We start from the raw sequence: 23478 nt of genomic DNA, 5'->3' as shown, positions 1-23478 counted from the left end.
ACTTAGGACTACACACAGAGTTACTAACAAACTGACACATTGATTCTGTCCCATACTGTATAACTTAGGACTACACACAGAGTTACTAACAAACTGACACATTGATTCTGTCCCATACTGTATAACTTAGGACTACAGTCAGAGTTACTAACAAACTGACACATTGATTTTGTCCCCTAACTGTATAACAGAGGACTACAGTCAGAGTTACTAACAAACTGACACATTGATTCTGTCCCCTAACCCTATAACTAAGGACTACACACAGAGTTACTAACAAACTGACACATTGATTCTGTCCCATACTGTATAACAGAGGACTACACACAGAGTTACTAACAAACTGACACATTGATTCTGTCCCATGCTGTATAACTTAGGACTACAGTCAGAGTTACTAACAAATTGACACATTGATTCTGTCCCCTAACTGTATAACAGAGGACTACTGTTACTACAGTCAGAGTTACTAACAAACTGACACATTGATTCTGTCCCATACTGTATAAATTAGGACTACAGTCAGAGTTACTAACAAACTGACACATTGATTCTGTCCCCTAACTGTATAACTTAGGACTAGTCAGAGTTACTAACAAACTGACACATTGATTCTGTCCCCTAACTGTATAACTAAGGACTACAGTCAGAGTTACTAACAAACTGACACATTGATTCTGTCCCCTAACTGTATAACTAAGGACTACAGTCAGAGTTACTAACAAACTGACACATTGATTCTGTCCCATACTGTATAACTTAGGACTACACACAGAGTTACTAACAAACTGACACATTGATTCTGTCCCATACTGTATAACTTAGGACTACACACAGAGTTACTAACAATCTGACACACTTATTCTGTCCCCTAACTGTATAACTTAGGACTACACACAGAGTTACTAACAAACTGACACATTGATTCTGTCCCCTAACTGTATAACTAAGGACTACACACAGAGTTACTAACAAACTGACACATTGATTCTGTCCCATACTGTATAACAGAGGACTACACACAGAGTTACTAACAAACTGACACATTGATTCTGTCCCCTAACTGTATAACTAAGGACTACAGTCAGAGTTACTAACAAACTGACACATTGATTCTGTCCCCTAACTGTATAACTTAGGACTACAGTCAGAGTTACTAACAAACTGACACATTGATTCTGTCCCCTAACTGTATAACTTAGGACTACAGTCAGAGTTACTAACAAACTGACACATTGATTCTGCCCCCTAACTGTATAACAGAGGATTACAGTCAGAGTTACTAACAAACTGACACAGTGATTCTGTCCCATACTGTATAACAGAAGACTACAGTCAGAGTTACTAACAAACTGACACATTGATTCTGTCCCATACTGTATAACTTAGGACTACACACAGAGTTACTAACAAACTGACACATTGATTCTGTCCCCTAACTGTATAACTTAGGACTACACACAGAGTTACTAACAAACTGACACATTGATTCTGTCCCCTAACTGTATAAATTAGGACTACACACAGAGTTACTAATAAAAACTGACACATTGATTCTGTCCCATACTGTATAACTAAGGACTACAGTCAGAGTTACTAACAAACTGACACATTGATTCTGTCCCCTAACTGTATAACTAAGGACTACAGTCAGAGTTACTAACAAACTGACACATTGATTCTGTCCCCTAACTGTATAACTTAGGACTACACACAGAGTTACTAACAAACTGACACATTGATTCTGTCCCATACTGTATAACTTAGGACTACAGTCAGAGTTACTAACAAACTGACACATTGATTCTGTCCCCTAACTGTATAACTTAGGACTACACACAGAGTTACTAACAAACTGACACATTGATTCTGTCCCCTAACTGTATAACAGAGGACTACAGTCAGAGTTACTAACAAACTGACACATTGATTCTGTCCCCTAACTGTATAACTAGAGGACTACAGTCAGAGTTACTAACAAACTGACACATTGATTCTGTCCCATACTGTATAACTTAGGACTACACACAGAGTTACTAACAAACTGACACATTGATTCTGTCCCCTAACTGTATAACTTAGGACTACACACAGAGTTACTAACAAACTGACACATTGATTCTGTCCCATACTGTATAACTTAGGACTACACACAGAGTTACTAACAAACTGACACATTGATTCTGTCCCCTAACTGTATAACTAAGGACTACACACAGAGTTACTAACAAACTGACACATTGATTCTGTCCCATACTGTATAACAGAGGACTACAGTCAGAGTTACTAACAAACTGACACATTGATTCTGTCCCCTAACTGTATAACTAAGGACTACAGTCAGAGTTACTAACAAACTGACACATTGATTCTGTCCCATACTGTATAACTTAGGACTACACACAGAGTTACTAACAAACTGACACATTGATTCTGTCCCATACTGTATAACTTAGGACTACACACAGAGTTACTAACAAACTGACACATTGATTCTGTCCCATACTGTATAACAGAGGACTAGTCAGAGTTACTAACAGACTGACACATTGATTCTGTCCCATACAGTGTCAGCAAAGTCAGGCTTAAAATATATACTTCATATTCATCATAAATATTATCTTGTACAATTATGAAAAGATTTTAATACATATACATATATATATTTAAAGTTTGCCTGAAGACGGCTGTGAAGGCAGTAAGGCCTAGCAACAAAGTCTAGTGTTTCTTCTTTTTTTAATATTGTCATCAAAATAATTTATGTATCTACTGTGTACATATGTATGAATTGTCCTTACCGATGGTGTGCAGCCCTTTCTTAAAGTTGCCAGAGGTTTCTCTATCAATGGAGTTTAAGATGTCTCGTTGAGTCAGCTGTCAATAGCACATTTACAGGTATTAGTTTGAGCTTTAACATACCAGATGGTAAAATCTTTTTAATAAAACTTATATGAAGCATGGTACTATAGAATGCCTTGATAAAAAGTAAAACAATCAATGAAGTAATGTGAATCTTTTCCTTAAAAGATTTACTCATTCTAATCTGCTCCAAAGTTAACTGGATTCCATCACCATTCCACTCCTAAGCTGCTTTCCACGTCATTGTTTCCTGTTTTGACTCATTGTTTTATGGTTCAATCTACCTTAGTTGGGACCACAGTGGCTAAGTAGTCAAGGTGTGACTTTAAGGCCTTTACCTCCCTTTATGTGGTTCTAACAGTTGTTTAGGTTTTTGAGTTGATACGATCAACACTGAAATTTGACTATCGGTAGGATTGATCAGACTGTTAGTGAAATTATTGGATGTAATATATAGAAAACTTCTAAGAAAACGATTATATTTTTTTTTAAATTGATATTTTTGCAATATACTGAATACTGTATGAGAATACTAAAAAATGATATATAGATGAAATGTAAAAATAAAGATGAATATAATATATAAGGTGTAAAAATGATAAAAGTCGTGTGTGCGTGCGTGCCTGCGTGTGTAAGGGTGTAAGGGTGTATGTATGTAAGGGTGTATGTATATGAGTGAATGTATTTGTTTTTTGTATGTATGTTTGTTTTTGAATGAAGGGAAATATTGAGAAAACAACAGTAAGTTAAAAAAGATAATTGAGAATGATATGCAACTTGCTCAAAAAAGTAAGAGTGAAAAAAAAGGTTTTAAACCCAGTCCTTAAATGACCCTGGCTATGTGAACATATAAAATAAATCCCATCCCTGAATTGGTTTTGACTTGATCTTTGACAATGAGAAACTTACTTTGACATACTCGTCCCAGGTAGCACGCAGCTGGTATGTGTTGCGAGTTGCAAAAATCCTGATGAATGTTTCCTCATCTGTACCCCATTTGTCCTCTCCTGCTTTAAACAGCTTTTTGGCGTCTTGTTTGGCCTGATCCATGTTGGCGAGTTTTTTAAAGTCAATCTGGAAAAGTCCAGTGCCTTCTCCATCTCTCTCAATCTCTACTATAGCTTCTTCAAGCTTCTCCTCCTTTATCTCATTTCTTCCTCCCTGGTAAACAAATATTCAATAAAATCATTTCAGCCCTTTTCTTTAGATATATGACACTTTTACAGAATATAACACATAACTTCCTGCAGTTGTGATAGCAGTAAAAGTTCATTATTATACATAAATAGGCCAAGTAATATAGAGGAAAGCATAATAATCCTGCTGACCAGTGGTCAGGTTTCAATATATACCTGGGATGCTGAGATGAGAAGACGTTTGAAGTCCCCAGATGTATCACCCTCAATGTCCTCCTCAATCACAGAGTCTTGTTTCTTACGGTTTGGACTGACAACTGTTAAGAAACCAGAATTATTATTTAGGTCATTTAATTTCAAAACTAACTTAGTAGACCCTCAGAATGGAGTAGGGATAGGCCAAATATATATATACAGTATAACCCCTCTAACTCAAACCCACATTCCTGGAATACCCCTATCCGTCCAACTAATTGAATGGTCCCGAATGTGTCCCTGTATGTTTCATGTAACTAAACCTTGAATAGCTTGAATAGCTATTCGTTGAATACCCCTTATATCTCGTACGAAATGTATCCCTGTTTCGTCAAACCATGTATTCAACGAAGAGGTGTTCGGCCCTTGAGAAATTTTCAAAAGCTCATTTTTATGGAATACATATGTTTTCAATTTGATATTCCAATCATAAACCACTTTCATAACAACAGATCCCAGAGGGATCTTGCCACCCACCAAAGAATGATCTACGTCTGACAAATGAAAGAGGGATTTTTTTTTCTGCTTTTAAAAACTTTCAATACATATTACTACATATGAAATTTTAGAAAGATCCTTTGAGTACTTTCTGAGAAATGCAATATGCACAACTAGACCCCTATGGGAACCTGTATATGAAATTTGAGACAATTTGTATCCTTTTTGTACTTTCTGAGAAATAGCGGTAACAACGGAAAACTTCAATTGTCAAAATCCAAGATGACGTCCTGCTGGCCATCTTGTTTACCGATAGGTCCCAAAATGCAAGATGCATAACAAGGGCCTTAGTGGAACCTACATATAAATTTGAGAAAGATCCCTTCTGTACTTTCTGAGAAATAGTGGTAACAAGCTTCCCTTCATTACTTTCTGAGAAATATATATACCAGGAACAAACTTCAATTGTCAAAATCCAAGATGGCAGCCTGTTGGCCATCTTGTTGACAGATCGTTCCAAAAATGCAATATGCATAACGAGGGCCTTAAGGGAACCTACATATAAATTTGAGAAAGATCCCTTCTGTACTCTCTGAGAAATAGCGGTAACAAACTTCAATTGTCAAAATCCAAGATGGTGGCCTGTTGGACATCTTGTTGACCGATAGGTCCTAAAATGCAATATGCACAATAAGGGACCAAGGGGAACCTACATGTGAAATTTGAGATGAATCCCTTCAGTACTTTCTGAGAAATAGCAGAAACAAACTTTAACTATCAAAATCCAAGATAGCTGCCTGGTGGCCATCTTGTTCATGGATTGGTCCCAAAATGCATTATGCACAACTAGTGCCCAAGGGGAACCTACATGTGGAATTTGAGAGAGATCACTTCTGTACTTTCTGAGAAATAGCGGTAACAATCTTTAAGTATCAGGGACCATCTTGTTGACCGATCCGTCTCAAAATGCAATATGCTCAACTAGGGCCTTAGGGAAACCTACATATAAAATTTGAGAAAGATCCCTTCATCCCTTTCTGAGAAATAGAGGTAATAAGAAATATTAACGAATGCAAGGACGGAAGGACGGATGGTAGATGACGGACCACAGACGAAAAGCCCACCATCTGATTATGGTGGACTAAAAATTAAAAATGCTGTTATTCGAATGTCATTGACATGCATTTATTGTCATTTCCATCTATGAAGAGTATTTGATTCTACCAGTTCCAGAATTTCAGAAGAAGAATTCTAAAGTTTTAGCCTATTTGACCTCTTTTTGCCCCGCCCATAAGGCCCCTGGGGGTCAGTCATGTAAAAATTGTTCACAGGATTCAATGGCCATTTCATAGGGATCATTCTGACAATGTTTGACTAGTTTCCTATTACAAATGACCAAATAATGCTAAAAATGTGTTTTCCCTATATAAACTATAGTAAACTTAACCCCCTTACCCCAGGGGAAAACCCAAGACCCAGGGTTATATAATTCACAATTTTTGTAGAGGGCCTTGAGACCTTTCTATCCATGAAGAGTATTCGATTCTACCACATCTATGAGTGGAGAAGAAGGTTTTTGAAATTTTAGTCAATTTTACCCCTTTTGGCCCCTCCCACAGCCCCTGGGGAGTGGGGGTCTTATAATTCAGAAATTTGATTGGCCTAATGCCTTAGAAGGTTTGTGCAAAATTTTATTGAAATTGCTTCAACAGTTTTTGAGAAGAAGTCGAAAATGTAATTGTCTCAGATGACCTAAAAACTGACAATTGTGGCTTGCATAGTGATTACTAACCATCTGGATACATTGCTCTCATCTCCTGGATCTGGGCATTTGTCCTCGTCATTAGAACTTCGATCAAGCTGCACTCATCGGTGCCTAAACCCTGTGGGTATCAACACACTAATAAAGAAGCTTACACACATTACATAAACATCAAAATTAAAGACTTTTGAGACCATTCTTAGATTACCATAATTTCCAGTGTCTTGCCCACTGGATGTATGATTTTTTGTACTTCAGAAAATGCCTAATTAGTCTATCTGTGAAAAATGCTAACAAATTTTGAAAATATCTTGGTTTTATGTTTTAACCTTTTTCAAAAGAGTATGGTATTTATTTTCATTACCAAAAACAAGTTATTAATTGAAGCTCAGAGATATTTATGTTAAATAATCATGACATTTTCGTTGCATTGTCTGAAATGACAAATTGCCAGCTGTCAATCAAACACATAAATGTACCTTTGCATTTTGTATTGTGTAAGCTACAATGTCTGAACATTGGATGGGTACACTTGTATGTGGGAGCACAAGGCGTGGCTACACATCATCTGGCGATCATTCAATTATATCAACATTAGTATGGTATGTTTCCTTGACTACTGCACATTTTACAACTACTCGATCAAATTTATTAACTCCCATTTCATACATGACCCCATCACATATGTACTTATATAGACAATCAATGTAACCTTTGTTCGAATATCTGATTGCTTAACAAAATACAAATACTACTACCCTCTAAAGTACAATTGACCACATTGGTATCCTTTTATATGTTGAAATATTTTTTTGGACACCAAGTGCTAGTAGATTTGAAAACTGTGTTTGATTTGTAGAATTTGAAGAATTTGTAGTGAGTGATATGGTACCCAAGTAAATGGCAGATAAATGTTTAAAATGTGGTCCTGCATAGTTTGTAACATGTTATACAGATTTTTAAATACCATGACCTATGTTAGATTACATATATTTCAAAAACATTGCATGTTTTAAACAACAAGTGCTTGTGGGTTGGGTAGCAGGTAAGATACTTACATAGATTGCCTCCTTTATCGACCAAGCATCATATCTAGCCGGGGGTACAAACAACGCCATAACAGCTCCTCGGAATTTCCACTCAACTCACTATGAAGATCTTCAATCAAGTCCTAAAATGATGTCACGTTAAAACATTTATCATAACAATGTAAATTAAATTGATCCAACTAACTATATAGTGTTTAAGTTTTAAATCAACTATAATTATCATTAATTATCATACCCTACTGTACAATGTTTTATATAGTAGTAAACAGACTCACCTCATGATCATACAATGTTTTATACAGTAGTAACCAGACTCACCCTGACATACAATGTTTTATACAGTAGTAACCAGACTCACCCTGACATACAATGTTTTATATCAGTAGTAACCAGACTCACCCTGACATACAATGTTTTATACAGTAGTAACCAGACTCACCCTGACATACAATGTTTTTATACAGTAGTAACCAGACTCACCCTGACATACAATGTTTTATACAGTAGTAACCAGACTCACCCTGACATACAATGTTTTATACAGTAGTAACCAGACTCACCCTGACATACAATGTTTTATACAGTAGTAACCAGACTCACCCTGCATACAATGTTTTATACAGTAGTAACCAGACTCACCCTGACATACAATGTTTTATACAGTAGTAACCAGACTCACCCTGACATACAATGTTTTATATAGTAGTAACCAGACTCACCCTGCCATACAATGTTTTATACAGTAGTAACCAGACTCACCCTGACATACAATGTTTTATACAGTAGTAACCAGACTCACCCTGCCATACAATGTTTTATACAGTAGTAACCAGACTCACCCTGACATACAATGTTTTATACAGTAGTAACCAGACTCACCCTGACATACAATGTTTTATACAGTAGTAACCAGACTCACCCTGACATACAATGTTTTATACAGTAGTAACCAGACTCACCCTGACATACAATGTTTTATACAGTAGTAACCAGACTCACCCTGACATACAATGTTTTATATAGTAGTAACCAGACTCACCCTGACATTCATTGTTTTATACAGTAGTAACCAGACTCACCCTGACATACAATGTTTTATACAGTAGTAACCAGACTCACCCTGACATACAATGTTTTATACAGTAGTAACCAGACTCACCCTGACATACAATGTTTTATACAGTAGTAACCAGACTCACCCTGACATACAATGTTTTATACAGTAGTAACCAGACTCACCCTGACATACAATGTTTTATATACAGTAGTAACCAGACTCACCCTGACATACAATGTTTTATATACAGTAGTAACCAGACTCACCCTGCCATACAATGTTTTATACAGTAGTAACCAGACTCACCCTGCCATACAATGTTTTATACAGTAGTAACCAGACTCACCCTGCCATACAATGTTTTATACAGTAGTAACCAGACTCACCCTGACATACAATGTTTTATACAGTAGTAACCAGACTCACCCTGACATACAATGTTTTATACAGTAGTAACCAGACTCACCCTGACATACAATGTTTTATACAGTAGTAACCAGACTCACCCTGACATACAATGTTTTATACAGTAGTAACCAGACTCAACTCACCCTGACATACAATGTTTTATACAGTAGTAACCAGACTCACCCTGACATACAATGTTTTATACAGTAGTAACCAGACTCACCCTGCCATACAATGTTTTATACAGTAGTAACCAGACTCACCCTGACATACAATGTTTTATACAGTAGTAACCAGACTCACCCTGACATACAATGTTTTATACAGTAGTAACCAGACTCACCCTGACATACAATGTTTTATACAGTAGTAACCAGACTCACCCTGCCATACAATGTTTTATACAGTAGTAACCAGACTCACCCTGACATACAATGTTTTATACAGTAGTAACCAGACTCACCCTGACATACAATGTTTTATACAGTAGTAACCAGACTCACCCTGACATACAATGTTTTATACAGTAGTAACCAGACTCACCCTGACATACAATGTTTTATACAGTAGTAACCAGACTCACCCTGACATACAATGTTTTATACAGTAGTAACCAGACTCACCCTGACATACAATGTTTTATACAGTAGTAACCAGACTCATCCTGACATACAATGTTTTATACAGTAGTAACCAGACTCACCCTGACATACAATGTTTTATACAGTAGTAACCAGACTCACCCTGACATACAATGTTTTATACAGTAGTAACCAGACTCACCCTGACATACAATGTTTTATACAGTAGTAACCAGACTCACCCTGACATACAATGTTTTATACAGTAGTAACCAGACTCACCCTGACATACAATGTTTTATACAGTAGTAACCAGACTCACCCTGACATACAATGTTTTATACAGTAGTAACCAGACTCACCCTGACATACAATGTTTTATACAGTAGTAACCAGACTCACCCTGACATACAATGTTTTATACAGTAGTAACCAGACTCACCCTGACATACAATGTTTTATACAGTAGTAACCAGACTCACCCTGACATACAATGTTTTATACAGTAGTAACCAGACTCACCCTGACATACAATGTTTTATACAGTAGTAACCAGACTCACCCTGACATACAATGTTTTATACAGTAGTAACCAGACTCACCTGCATACAATGTTTTATACAGTAGTAACCAGACTCACCCTGACATACAATGTTTTATACAGTAGTAACCAGACTCACCCTGACATACAATGTTTTATACAGTAGTAACCAGACTCACCCTGACATACAATGTTTTATACAGTAGTAACCAGACTCACCCTGACATACAATGTTTTATACAGTAGTAACCAGACTCACCCTGACATACAATGTTTTATACAGTAGTAACCAGACTCACCCTGACATACAATGTTTTATACAGTAGTAACCAGACTCACCCTGACATACAATGTTTTATACAGTAGTAACCAGACTCACCCTGACATACAATGTTTTATACAGTAGTAACCAGACTCACCCTGCCATACAATGTTTTATACAGTAGTAACCAGACTCACCCTGACATACAATGTTTTATACAGTAGTAACCAGACTCACCCTGACATACAATGTTTTATACAGTAGTAACCAGACTCACCCTGACATACAATATTTTATACAGTAGTAACCAGACTCACCCTGACATACAATGTTTTATACAGTAGTAACCAGACTCACCCTGACATACAATGTTTTATACAGTAGTAACCAGACTCACCTGACATACAATGTTTTATATACAGTAGTAACCAGACTCACCCTGACATACAATGTTTTATACAGTAGTAACCAGACTCACCCTGACATACAATGTTTTATACAGTAGTAACCAGACTCACCCTGACATACAATGTTTTATACAGTAGTAACCAGACTCATCCTGACATACAATGTTTTATACAGTAGTAACCAGACTCATCCTGACATACAATGTTTTATACAGTAGTAACCAGACTCACCCTGCCATACAATGTTTTATACAGTAGTAACCAGACTCACCTGACATACAATGTTTTATACAGTAGTAACCAGACTCACCCTGACATACAATGTTTTATACAGTAGTAACCAGACTCACCCTGACATACAATATTTTATACAGTAGTAAACAGACTCACCCTGCCATACAATGTTTTATACAGTAGTAACCAGACTCACCCTGACATACAATGTTTTATACAGTAGTAACCAGACTCACCCTGACCTGATACAATGTTTTATACAGTAGTAACCAGACTCACCCTGACATACAATGTTTTATACAGTAGTAACCAGACTCACCCTGACATACAATGTTTTATACAGTAGTAAACCAGACTCACCCTGACATACAATGTTTTATACAGTAGTAACCAGACTCACCCTGACATACAATGTTTTATACAGTAGTAACCAGACTCACCCTGACATACAATGTTTTATACAGTAGTAACCAGACTCACCCTGACATACAATGTTTTATACAGTAGTAACCAGACTCACCCTGACATACCCAGTATACCAGATCACCTGACATACAATGTTTTTATACAGTAGTAACCAGACTCACCCTGACATACAATGTTTTATACAGTAGTAACCAGACTCACCCTGACATACAATGTTTTATACAGTAGTAACCAGACTCACCCTGACATACAATGTTTTATACAGTAGTAACCAGACTCACCCTGACATACAATGTTTTATACAGTAGTAACCAGACTCACCCTGACATACAATGTTTTATACAGTAGTAACCAGACTCACCCTGACATACAATGTTTTATACAGTAGTAACCAGACTCACCCTGCATACAATGTTTTTTAATACAGTAGTAACCAGACTCACCCTGACATACAATGTTTTATACAGTAGTAACCAGACTCACCCTGACATACAATGTTTTATACAGTAGTAACCAGACTCACCCTGACATACAATGTTTTATACAGTAGTAACCAGACTCACCCTGACATACAATGTTTTATACAGTAGTAACCAGACTCACCCTGACATACAATGTTTTATACAGTAGTAACCAGACTCACCCTGACATACAATGTTTTATACAGTAGTAACCAGACTCACCCTGACATACAATGTTTTATACAGTAGTAACCAGACTCACCCTGACATACAATGTTTTATACAGTAGTAACCAGACTCACCCTGACATACAATGTTTTATACAGTAGTAACCAGACTCACCCTGACATACAATGTTTTATACACAGTAGTAACCAGACTCACCCTGACATACAATGTTTTATACAGTAGTAACCAGACTCACCCTGACATACAATGTTTTATACAGTAGTAACCAGACTCACCCTGACATACAATGTTTTATACAGTAGTAACCAGACTCACCCTGACATACAATGTTTTATACAGTAGTAACCAGACTCACCCTGACATACAATGTTTTATACAGTAGTAACCAGACTCACCCTGACATACAATGTTTTATACAGTAGTAACCAGACTCACCCTGACATACAATGTTTTATACAGTAGTAACCAGACTCACCCTGACATACAATGTTTTATACAGTAGTAACCAGACTCACCCTGACATACAATGTTTTATACAGTAGTAACCAGACTCACCCTGACATACAATGTTTTATACAGTAGTAACCAGACTCACCCTGCCATACAATGTTTTATACAGTAGTAACCAGACTCACCCTGACATACAATGTTTTATACAGTAGTAACCAGACTCACCCTGACATACAATGTTTTATACAGTAGTAACCAGACTCACCCTGACATACAATGTTTTATACAGTAGTAACCAGACTCACCCTGCCATACAATGTTTTATACAGTAGTAACCAGACTCACCCTGACATACAATGTTTTATACAGTAGTAACCAGACTCACCCTGACATACAATGTTTTATACAGTAGTAACCAGACTCACCCTGCATACAATGTTTTATACAGTAGTAACCAGACTCACCCTGACATACAATGTTTTATACAGTAGTAACCAGACTCACCCTGACATACAATGTTTTATACAGTAGTAACCAGACTCACCCTGACATACAATGTTTTATACAGTAGTAACCAGACTCACCCTGACATACAATGTTTTATACAGTAGTAACCAGACTCACCCTGCCATACAATGTTTTATACAGTAGTAACCAGACTCACCCTGCCATACAATGTTTTATACAGTAGTAACCAGACTCACCCTGCCATACAATGTTTTATACAGTAGTAACCAATGTTTTATACAGTAGTAACCAGACTCACCCTGACATACATTGTTTTATACAGTAGTAACCAAACTCACCCTGCCATACAATGTTTTATACAGTAGTAACCAAACTCACCCTGCCATACAACGTTTTGAATGTTTTCTTCATTTCTTGCCTCTGTGAGTTGCACCTTGACGTGACCACATGGATGATTGCATCCTCGTTAGTTCCTGTAAATTATCACAAAAACTATACATAATACCAATATGTTTAGCATTGACTCAAATAGTGTCTGCACAGCTAACAACTCTAGAAAACTGACTACTGTTAGTAAAGTCAGGTGTCAGTAAAGCCAGGTGTCAGTAAAGTCAGGTGTCAGTAAAGCTAGGTGTCAGTAAAGCCAGGTGTGAGTTAAGTCATATCTCTGATAAGTCAGGTGTTTGTAGTGCCAGATGTCCGTTGAGTCAGGTGTCAGTTATGGCAGGTGTCAGTAAAGACAGGCATCATTAAAGCCAGGTGTCAGTAAAGACAAGTGTCATTAAAGCCAGGTGTCAGCAAAGACAGATGTCAGTAAAGACAGGTGTCAGTAAAGTCATATCTCAGGTGTGAGTAAAGACAGGTGTCAGTAAAGCCAGGTATGAGTTAAGTCATATCTCTGTTAAGTCAGGTGTTTATATTGCCAGATGTCAGTTCAGTCAGGTGTCAGATCAGTCAGATGTCAGTAAAGTCAGGTGTCACAAAAGTCATATCTCTGTTAGATCAGGTGTGAGTAAAGACAGGTGTCAGTAAAGCCAGGTATGAGTTAAGTCATATCTCTGTTAAGTGAGGTATCTGTAGTGCCAGATGTCAGTTAAGTCAGGTGTCAGTAAAGACCGTTGTCATTAAAGGCAGGTGTCAGTAAAGCCAGGTATCAGTAACGATTGGAAAGAAAGAAAATCTACTGACAAATAGTACTTATTTTCAAACTGACGATTACATAATACTATAGACCCTACCATAAAACTCGCACAACATTACATACAAATCAGATTACAAACCTGCACCCTTCATAGCCCATCTGAGGTACTGACAATCTAATTCAGGGTCCCATTTCTGGCCACTGATATCCACACCAGCTGCATTGGAGTCTTCTGATTTGTGATAGACAACCACTGGATCATCGCCTTCCTCTGGGTAGTTATTAAGGGGTGTGACAGTCCCCGAGGTCATATCAAAGGTTCCCGACAGTGTCAGACGCTTTAAACATTCTACTTTGTACGCATTCTTCAGGTGAGCTTTAAGTTCATCACTCAGTCCCTGTTTTAAAATGTAAGCAAAACCATTATACAGCGTGGTGTGAGCAAAAACAAAGAACAGACGAAATATAAAACATTTGTCCCTTGTGTATAAAAGTCACTAATGCCCCTCCACTTGTAGGTTCAAGCATAATAAAATATTTAAAGACAATGATAAATAAACTCCTGGTGAGCTTTTTCATAAAGTAGGTCACGGGTAAACAAAAAAAGGGTGTCACTGTCACCAAAATTGATGTATCATCATACTCAGATGGATCTCAGATCCAAATATGAGCATAAGCTAGAGTGCATAGTTAATGCATACTGCATTAAAAAATAAAAAGATGAAAATCATGTCAAATGTGAGGGATTTCCAGGAGAGCAACAGTTTTTCAAAATAAACATTTTACATACGGGTATATGCTAACCGTGGATGAAAGTGTCATTTAAGGACATTTACTATAATGGTATGAAACTATCATTACAACGTAAAATATATAACACCAATAAATATGTCTAAGCATAAATAGAAGTGTCGTCCAGCTTATAACCCTCTCCAACCCCATCCATCAACCCTCACTCCCCTTTCCTCAAGGATATTTCTGGCCAAATTTGGTTAGAATCGATGCAGAACTCGATGACTAGTTGCGATTTAAAGGCTTTACCTCTATTTCCCCTATTGAGCCCCGCCCCTCCTGCCCCCGGGGGGTCAGAGCCAAAATTTATACAAACTTTGTTTCCCTTCCCCCAAGGATGTTACTGGCCAAATTTGGTTACAATCCATTCAGATGTCTATGACTTAAGTAGCGATTTCAAGGATTTACCTCTATATCTCCTTTTGGACCCTGCCCCTCCTACCTTCGGGGGGGTCAGAGCCAAAATTTATAAAAACTCTGTTCCCCTTAACCAGATGATGTTTCTGACCAAATCTGGTTACAATCCATGCAGAATTCTATGACTAATAGCGATTTAAAAGATTTACCTCTATTTCCGCTATTTGGCCCCGCCCCTCCTTCCCCCCGGGGGGTCAGAGCCAAAAAATTTATACAAACTCTGTTCCCCTCCCCCTAAGGAAGTCTATGACTAGTAGTGATTTAAAGGAAATGTTGACGGACGATGGACGGACAATCGACGGATGGACGGACAGACGACCGACGCAGTGTCATGAAATAAGCTAACCTTGCCATCGGGCCAGGTGAGCTAAAAATACAAGTTGACTGATGCCATTTGGCATTGCTTCCTGCAAAGAATGAAAGTTCATGAATGAAAAAAAAAAAAACTAAATTTTATTTTAAACAATTTTTTTGAAATACAATTGTACAATGTACAAAAGATAACTGAAATTCTGAATGGTGTATGTATGATATATTTCTTCCACTTATTTCATTGGTTAATACGTGCATTTTAATGTGGATCGAGTTTAAGTTGATATTAAGCATATCAACTCAATGTTTCCATTAATAAAAACAAAGAGATAACATTACTTTTGTGACCTCACAGCTTGGTAAATATTACAGCTGTTAATGTTCTCAAGAGTGGTACATGTTCACCATTCACAAGGCTAACATTCTTCTTGTAAATATCAAGTGTATCAAATAATAGTTTTGACATTTCATAAATAGAAAAACTCCATATCAAATATAAAATTTAAGGGCTTTTGATTTGGTAAATAAATATGGTGTTATACTGCCGTGGAATAATCTAAAACATCATTCTACTAGGGCAGTATAACACCATATTAACCTCAACAGAGGTCCATAATTGTTAAACATATACAGATTTTCCTTAAGGCACCTACACTTTATGTGCTTATTCAGTATCAGATGATCATACATTTTCTTGAAGTTCATGAAGTTTTAGACACAAAATGCAATCCAAAGCTGATTTTTTAACGACTACAAATGATCATGTGTAACTTAACAATGAAATTACTTGTTAAAATTCGAAAATTTCTATATAATCATAATTTAACATGGACCACAGTGTACACCATGGATTCAACATGTCCAAAGTTAATTTAAGGAATATTCAAGATTAGGCCTATGTTATGCACTCCAACTGTATTACGTCTATCTAAGAACAACAATGTTAACTTACCACAGATGAAGATGACTGCAAATAAAATTTTAGGAGTGAAAAGCAAAGTGTTATGAACTCTAAAACACACAAAAAGGAGGTGATCGAGGGATGTGTAAAGTACAAACCTTTATCAATACTTTATAGAGATATATGTACAGTGTACATTACAGATGATACTGAAACTAGAAAATGCTTTATTTAGAACATCAGAGGTGTGATAGGGATTGATTGTGATATGACAAAGACAAGACTGAATGTATCTATTGACAATCTATTATAGTCTATTATAGTTTAAACATGTAAGGACAAGGATGACTGTGTAAAATAAAATCATCTACCTCCTCCTCTTCCTCTTCCTCCTCCTCCTCCTCCTCCTCCTCCTCTTCATCTTCATCTTCTTCTTGCCTCTTCTTCTTCCTCCTCTGCCAAAAAATGATCGCATTGGGAACAATAATTACATGATAATATGTCTTACCAGTACTCAATTATATGTGTAAATACAGTAGCTGTTGCACATCGGTTTTGATAAGATTTTAGCCAAGAGCCAATTTTGAGAATTTTGACTTTTATTTCATATCCCTTGCATGCAGGTCCAAATTATGTGTTGATAGTAATAAAAACTTACATTTTTCCTCTTCATTTTCTTCTGGGCCCTGGCCTGCTGCTGGTACTACAAGTTAGAGAAGAAAACAAATAGAGACTTGCTTATGTTTTGATCTGTGTAAAATCACTCAATAGGGGTAAACAGTGACAAATCCTTTAAATTGCTATTGTGGCAAGTTATAAATGATGATACATATAAATTAAGCTTTAATACACTCAGATGTCAAGGTCCCACCTGAACTTTATTTTTGTTTCTGTATTGGCACCTACGTGTTACTAATTCTGACTGTTAAAATAAAACAAGAGGCCTAAGCTGGCCACCAGACCCTAAGTTGTTGATACTTAGACTTTTTCAGCAGAGTTCTTTACTAGATTATCTCCCCCTAGTTTGTAACTTAGGCTAGAATCAGACATGTAGTAGAGACAAAAATAATCAAGCAAAATCTTAATGATTTTTTTCTTCAATATTCTGGAGACTCAGGTGGCCAGTCTACTAGAGGGCCTGTGTCACTCACCTGTTTTTTTTAGTACAAGTAATAATCACAAAGACTCTTACAATTAGAAAAATTAGCAAAATTGACCCCATAATTTGTTTTATTTTGAATCCCAACGACTAAGAGTGCTATTCAATACATAGTTTCAGAGAGGAAGTAATTTATATGAAAACATTAGCCTTATTGACCCTTTTGGTCCCACGCCTCAGGCCAGGAGGGGTCAATCATTTGTACAAGTTTGAATCCCCACCGTATAAGGATGCTAACATTGCATTATGAATGCTATTCCATGCTTAGTTTCAGAAAAGAAGTCATTTATAAGGATATAGCCGAATTGATCCCTTTTGACCCTGCCCCTCATCAGGCCCCTGTGGGGTCAGCCCAATCACTTAAATTGCTTTAAATCCATGCTTCCATTGCATTATGAGAGCTGTCCCATGCTTAGTTTCAGAGAAGTTGTTTCTATGGAAATAGCCAAATTGACCCCTTTTGGTCCCACTCCTCAGGCCCCCAGGGGGTCAGCCCAAGCATTTGTACAATTTTCAGTCAGTACCTCATATGGATGATACCTGTCAAATTTTGTTAAATTCCGACCAGCGGTTATGGAGAAGAAGTCAATTGTTGGCAGACGGATGGACGCCGGAAGCAGTGCGCGTTATCGCAAAAAATCAGTGTATTAAAGTGGCATTCTTTTGTTTGAAATGGTTCTAAAGGTGTCAAAATAAAACTTGAGGCAAAATGCAGTGTGTACTTTTACCTGAGCATATGTATAATTTATAAATAATTGCTACACCAAAGTTAACCAAAAGCCCTTCAATACTTATAATTCATCACAATTTATGAATTTGAATTAATGTTTTACAATTTACTACCCTCTTTCCCCTTGAAATAATATTACGTATGAAATATTCATGGGTTGTGTAACAATACAATTACATAAACCATTCTTTTCTACCTAAAGAATATGTTTTGTTTACTCTATGTCCATTTCCTGTACCATGCAGTAATAATTTAGGGTAATACTATGAGACTCTTTCATATGTGGATATGAAGGATAGGGATATTCTACCCAAGAGTCACAAAATGTAGTAAAACCCGAGGTTTGTCAAGGGTTTTGCAACAGTTTGTGATCCCGATCCTCGATGTTTTATTGGAATTTTACAACTAATATATCCCGCCATTTTGAAATAAAAGAAATCCACGAGTGGAAATCAATTTTCCATACATGAAAAATTATGTAATATTTTCAACACAAATTTCATTGTGTGCATCTTTTATAGTAAAACCAGTCATATTTGTGAAAAAAATGTTTAAATTGACGTCACGAGGCTTTATTGTATGGGTAGACATGCAATACAGCCTCAGGCAACATGAGTGTATTGCCCTGGACCAGCCAGTATTACACCTGTAGGTATGAAAGAAAGTAATGTATTGATCACCAACCTACCATTTGTTGCATTTGTATCTGTCGTTGGTACATATTATTGTTGAAGGATTCATAAACATTACTTTGGGGCATCTGTTGTTGCTGTAACAGAATGGATACCAATATATAATATCTCTCCATAAACAGGCAGGTAGCTACTACAGACTACAATATGAAATATATAAGTATCTTAAATGTTCACATTCAAAATAATTCTTAGCAGAACAAACAAAAACAACAATTTTTTATTTCTGTATCTTTTTTTTCTCTTTTTTTTTTAATAAGATATGGCTGAAAATGACAGACAATAAAAGGCATTGTGTTGAATGTCTGCTAACCTTTGCAAACCTTCTTTAAATTCAGTTTAAGTTATATTGACTGCCCTTCAAATTCAGTTCAGATACAACACCACTATGTACATGTATAACATTGATGTTATTTGGAGTTAAATATATTGAATTTGATTGGTTTCAAGAGTAGGTTAGGTTTTTTTTGCAATCTTAATTTTACTATTAACAGAAATACATATAATTTATTTAAACCTGAGGCATGACTCCCTGGTAAGAACAATGCTGGACAGCGCTAGCAGGAACAGTGAAACCGGCCACCGCACCACTCTGATAGCCTGCAAAATATTATGCAGATCTCTATTATAGACAATATACAGATCTATACTGTAGACAATAAACAAATCTCTACTGTAGGCAATATACAAATCTCTACTGTAGACAATATACAGATATATACTGTAGACAATATACAAATCTCTACTGTAGATAATATACAGATCTATACTGTAGACAATAAACAAATCTCTACTGTAGACAATATACAAATCTCTACTGTAGACAATATACAGATCTATACTGTAGATAATATACAAATCTCTACTGTAGACAATATACAGATCTATACTGTAGATAATATACAAATCTCTACTGTAGACAATATACAGATCTATATTGTAGATAATATACAAATCTCTACTGTAGATAATATACAAATCTCTACTGTAGACAATATACAAATCTCTATTGCAGACAATATACTGATCGACTACAAAAATACCATACAAATCTCTAATGCAGACAATATACTGATTGACTACAAAAATATTATACAAATCTCTATTGCAGACAATATACTGATCGACTACAAAAATATTATACAAATCTCTTTTGTAGACAATATACTGATCGACTACAAAAATATTATACAAATCTCTTTTGTAGACAATATACTGATAGCCTGCAAAAATATTATACAGACCTTATTTGTAGACAATACACAGATCTCTACTCTATATAATATCTACTAATATTAAAACTATTTTAATATATAAAATCATTACAATATATATATTGAAATAAAGACAACATGCATCATTAACATTGATGAAATACTTACCCCCAGTATATCCATGCTGTCCCCCTGGGGGTGCGGCAGAGCCAACAGAAAATCCTCCACCATACGATCCATAGGAATTCACATTGTAGGCACTGTAACCTCCATAGCCCCCTGGGGGTGGGGGAGGGCCACTACTGGGGGGAGGGTACGCCCCACCCCCATAACCTGCACCATATCCTCCACCACCGTAGTTACTCTGAAACAAAAAACACATTTCTCTACAAACTAATTTCTACGTGTTTAAATCGGAAACATTGCTTGTCTCCCTTTCTCCTTTTCTAAAATTCCTTGTGTATTCAAATGCATGTAAGATGAATTGAAGTTGTACAAAAATTGTTTGTAGATGAGAGCTTTACACAATTATAAAAACAGACAGAGTAGCAAGATGATCCAATTGTATAAATACTTCTCCAAACTGGTTGTAGGGGTTAGTAAAAACATAAACTTATAAATTAAAAACTTGAATGAAGGTTAAAAAATATTTTAAGTACTCACCCCATAGTATGACATGCTTTAGTTTCCTATAAAACAAAAATGTATTATTTGACACATTATGTGTTGAGGTATTAACCCCTCGTGATATTGTGTATGCCTATATATATAAATTCTTGATAGGTAGATGAACATCACTAATTTGATAAAAAGTCTTTAAATCACATTGAGTCCTTTGTCCATTGTCGTGCAAATGCCAGATAATTGTAGGCAATATATTACGCAAATATAGGCATACAAAATATCACTAGTTTAAATACCTTGACTTGGTTGTAGTACATATCAACAAGATTCCCATGAGCCTAAATGGTCATCTGGCTATTTAAAGTCACAAAACTTTGCTAAGATCTACATTAACATCCCTTATGAAACGTACTTCATTTAATTTCTTTCTAATGAGGATAATTATGTTAACAATCAATAAGTAAAGAATTCTTAAAAGAGAACACGTTGATTCCCATAAATAATAATACCTTGTGTACATGTATATCTTCAGGAACACTATACACACACATGTTTGATTTCTTTGTAAGAACAAATAGAAATGCTTACCAGAGATTGAATAACTTTTTTTTTTAAATTGATCACTAAAACGTTGTAGTTAAAGCATTGCATTGTCGAAGCTCTCCAGTAGTTGTAAGTTTCTGCTATATTTGACAGCTGATCTTAAATGAAGGTCAAGGTTATTTGTTTTAACTTGGTAGCCCTTCATTCCAGCCTGTCACAGACTTACAATAATATCAGGTTTCTTAGGCCTTTTAGTTATTCACAAGAAGTTGTTTAAAGACTTTAACCTTTTTAACTCCTGTGACCTTGAATGAGGGTCAAGGTCATTTTTTTAACAAACTTCGTAGTCCTTTATCTCAGCATGTGTAAGAGGAGCATTAAAATGCCTGGCCAGACCACGGTTCTAATGTCGCTAATGATTGATCAGATTTTCAATAGTTTAACTCTGGCATCCCTTTAGTCTTTTCCACAAAATTTCAAGGTTTTGGTATTGCCTTGTCAAGTATCCACCTCACTTGAAACAAAGTTTGGTCGCAGGTACCACATATACATGAAAGAGTAAAAGGAGAAGGCACAGCCAGACAGTCATATTCAAACCAGAGATTGACTCAATCCAGAATGCTCACCACCTGTATTTAACAGATCTATGATCACATTTTGATTTTTTTGTGATATACATAGCTGTCTGCTCCTGTTCACAGGTACAATTTTAACACCATTTATCTGTTATGTTATAGGCCTATGGTCTGTGTATAATGCACTCATCTGTTACATCAGAAGCAAGTTTTTGGCTAACTGTGGCTGAGAAGTTCCAATGTTAGTGTTCTGGAATGGGTCAATCACCAGCAAATACATTGAATGTATTTTTTTGTAATAAAAAAAAAATCGAAATGGCCGTCAACATGAGCCGAATAGGCTTGGTCATTAGTTCGTCAGATCAATCTCGAAAAAAAAAGAATCAATACATTGAAGACAAAGAGACTGAGGAAGGACTGTAAAGAGTTTGAATTGTGTTGAATGCCGGCTGAGCAACGAGATTTCAATTATAAAGATATCTTATATACCATATAAGATATTTTAATTATATAGAAAATTGAATAAGATATCTTATTTACTATATGAGATATCTTATGTGGATATATAAGATATATATTTAATTATATGAGATTAAGATATCTTATATAAGTCGATTAAGTTAAATACAGATAGCCTTGCTCCTTCAATAAATGTGAAACAGGCTTGCCATATACATGTCTTAGAGGGCGAAGACTTTGAAAAAGGAGGGAGGAATGTAGTAGGATTGGTCCGATTCAAGATGATTCAAGATCGATCATCGGCGGCTAGTGTTCAGAGGTCCCAGGTTTCACTAAGAATCCCTGTCTGGCTCCTATTCTGTTACAATATTCTAACAAATTAGTACGGAATAAACATAAAAAAAACACCTTTATTTGAAGTCCATATGTACATCAATGCCCGATATCTCCTGCTGACATTTGACACGTTTCTGGACTCCTGCTTTTTAAGACCAAGAAGCAACAAGAACTAGGCTATAGTGTAGGCCGTTAGATCTATTATCGGTACTAATAATTAACATGAGACATTTGTTTACATTGGTACACAAATACTTTCTAAAATTTTGATATATTTCAATTAATTAAGTGTTGTTCCTTTGTGTATCACAAATCAAGAATTTGCCTGTGTGCATAGTAATCAAGCAATTTACCTGATTTACCTGATCTTCGGTCTATATAGGCAATGACTTACCTGTGTGCATGGTAATCAAGCAATGACTTACCTGTGCTTACGAATACACTGATGTCCTTAGTGATTGGTAAACAATTTTGCTAGCTCTCGATCTGGGTGGAAGAAACGCTTTACACACCCAATCGTCTGCTTACGCTTTCAAAAATGGCGGTGAATACGTATACGATATTAACTAGACTACGTAGTTCATGCGTAAAAAAATGTCC

The 23478-nt window shown here is 36.2% G+C and overlaps 1 protein-coding gene across 1 annotated transcript in view; it reads right to left on the bottom strand.

The window, feature by feature from the left end:
- Positions 1-22528, bottom strand: part of LOC138322897 (annexin A5-like) — a 28619-nt gene extending 6091 nt beyond the window's left edge. Inside the window, 16 exon segments of the mRNA XM_069267105.1 lie at positions 2799-2874; positions 3769-4020; positions 4212-4312; positions 6481-6571; positions 7509-7573; positions 7576-7621; positions 13362-13456; positions 14264-14522; positions 16598-16614; positions 16923-17001; positions 17205-17249; positions 19124-19204; positions 19645-19727; positions 20510-20705; positions 21005-21030; positions 21554-22528. Of these exon segments, the coding sequence (XP_069123206.1) occupies positions 2799-2874; positions 3769-4020; positions 4212-4312; positions 6481-6571; positions 7509-7573; positions 7576-7621; positions 13362-13456; positions 14264-14522; positions 16598-16614; positions 16923-17001; positions 17205-17249; positions 19124-19204; positions 19645-19727; positions 20510-20705; positions 21005-21019 (1501 nt within the window). The 5' untranslated portion in view covers positions 21020-21030; positions 21554-22528.
- Positions 22529-23478: the final 950 nt, after the last annotated feature.

Source organism: Argopecten irradians, chromosome 5 (genome assembly GCF_041381155.1).
Source record: "Argopecten irradians isolate NY chromosome 5, Ai_NY, whole genome shotgun sequence".
Classification (NCBI taxonomy): domain Eukaryota; kingdom Metazoa; phylum Mollusca; class Bivalvia; order Pectinida; family Pectinidae; genus Argopecten; species Argopecten irradians.
Note: the sequence above shows the minus strand (reverse complement) of the source record. Positions and strands in the feature narration are given on the sequence as shown.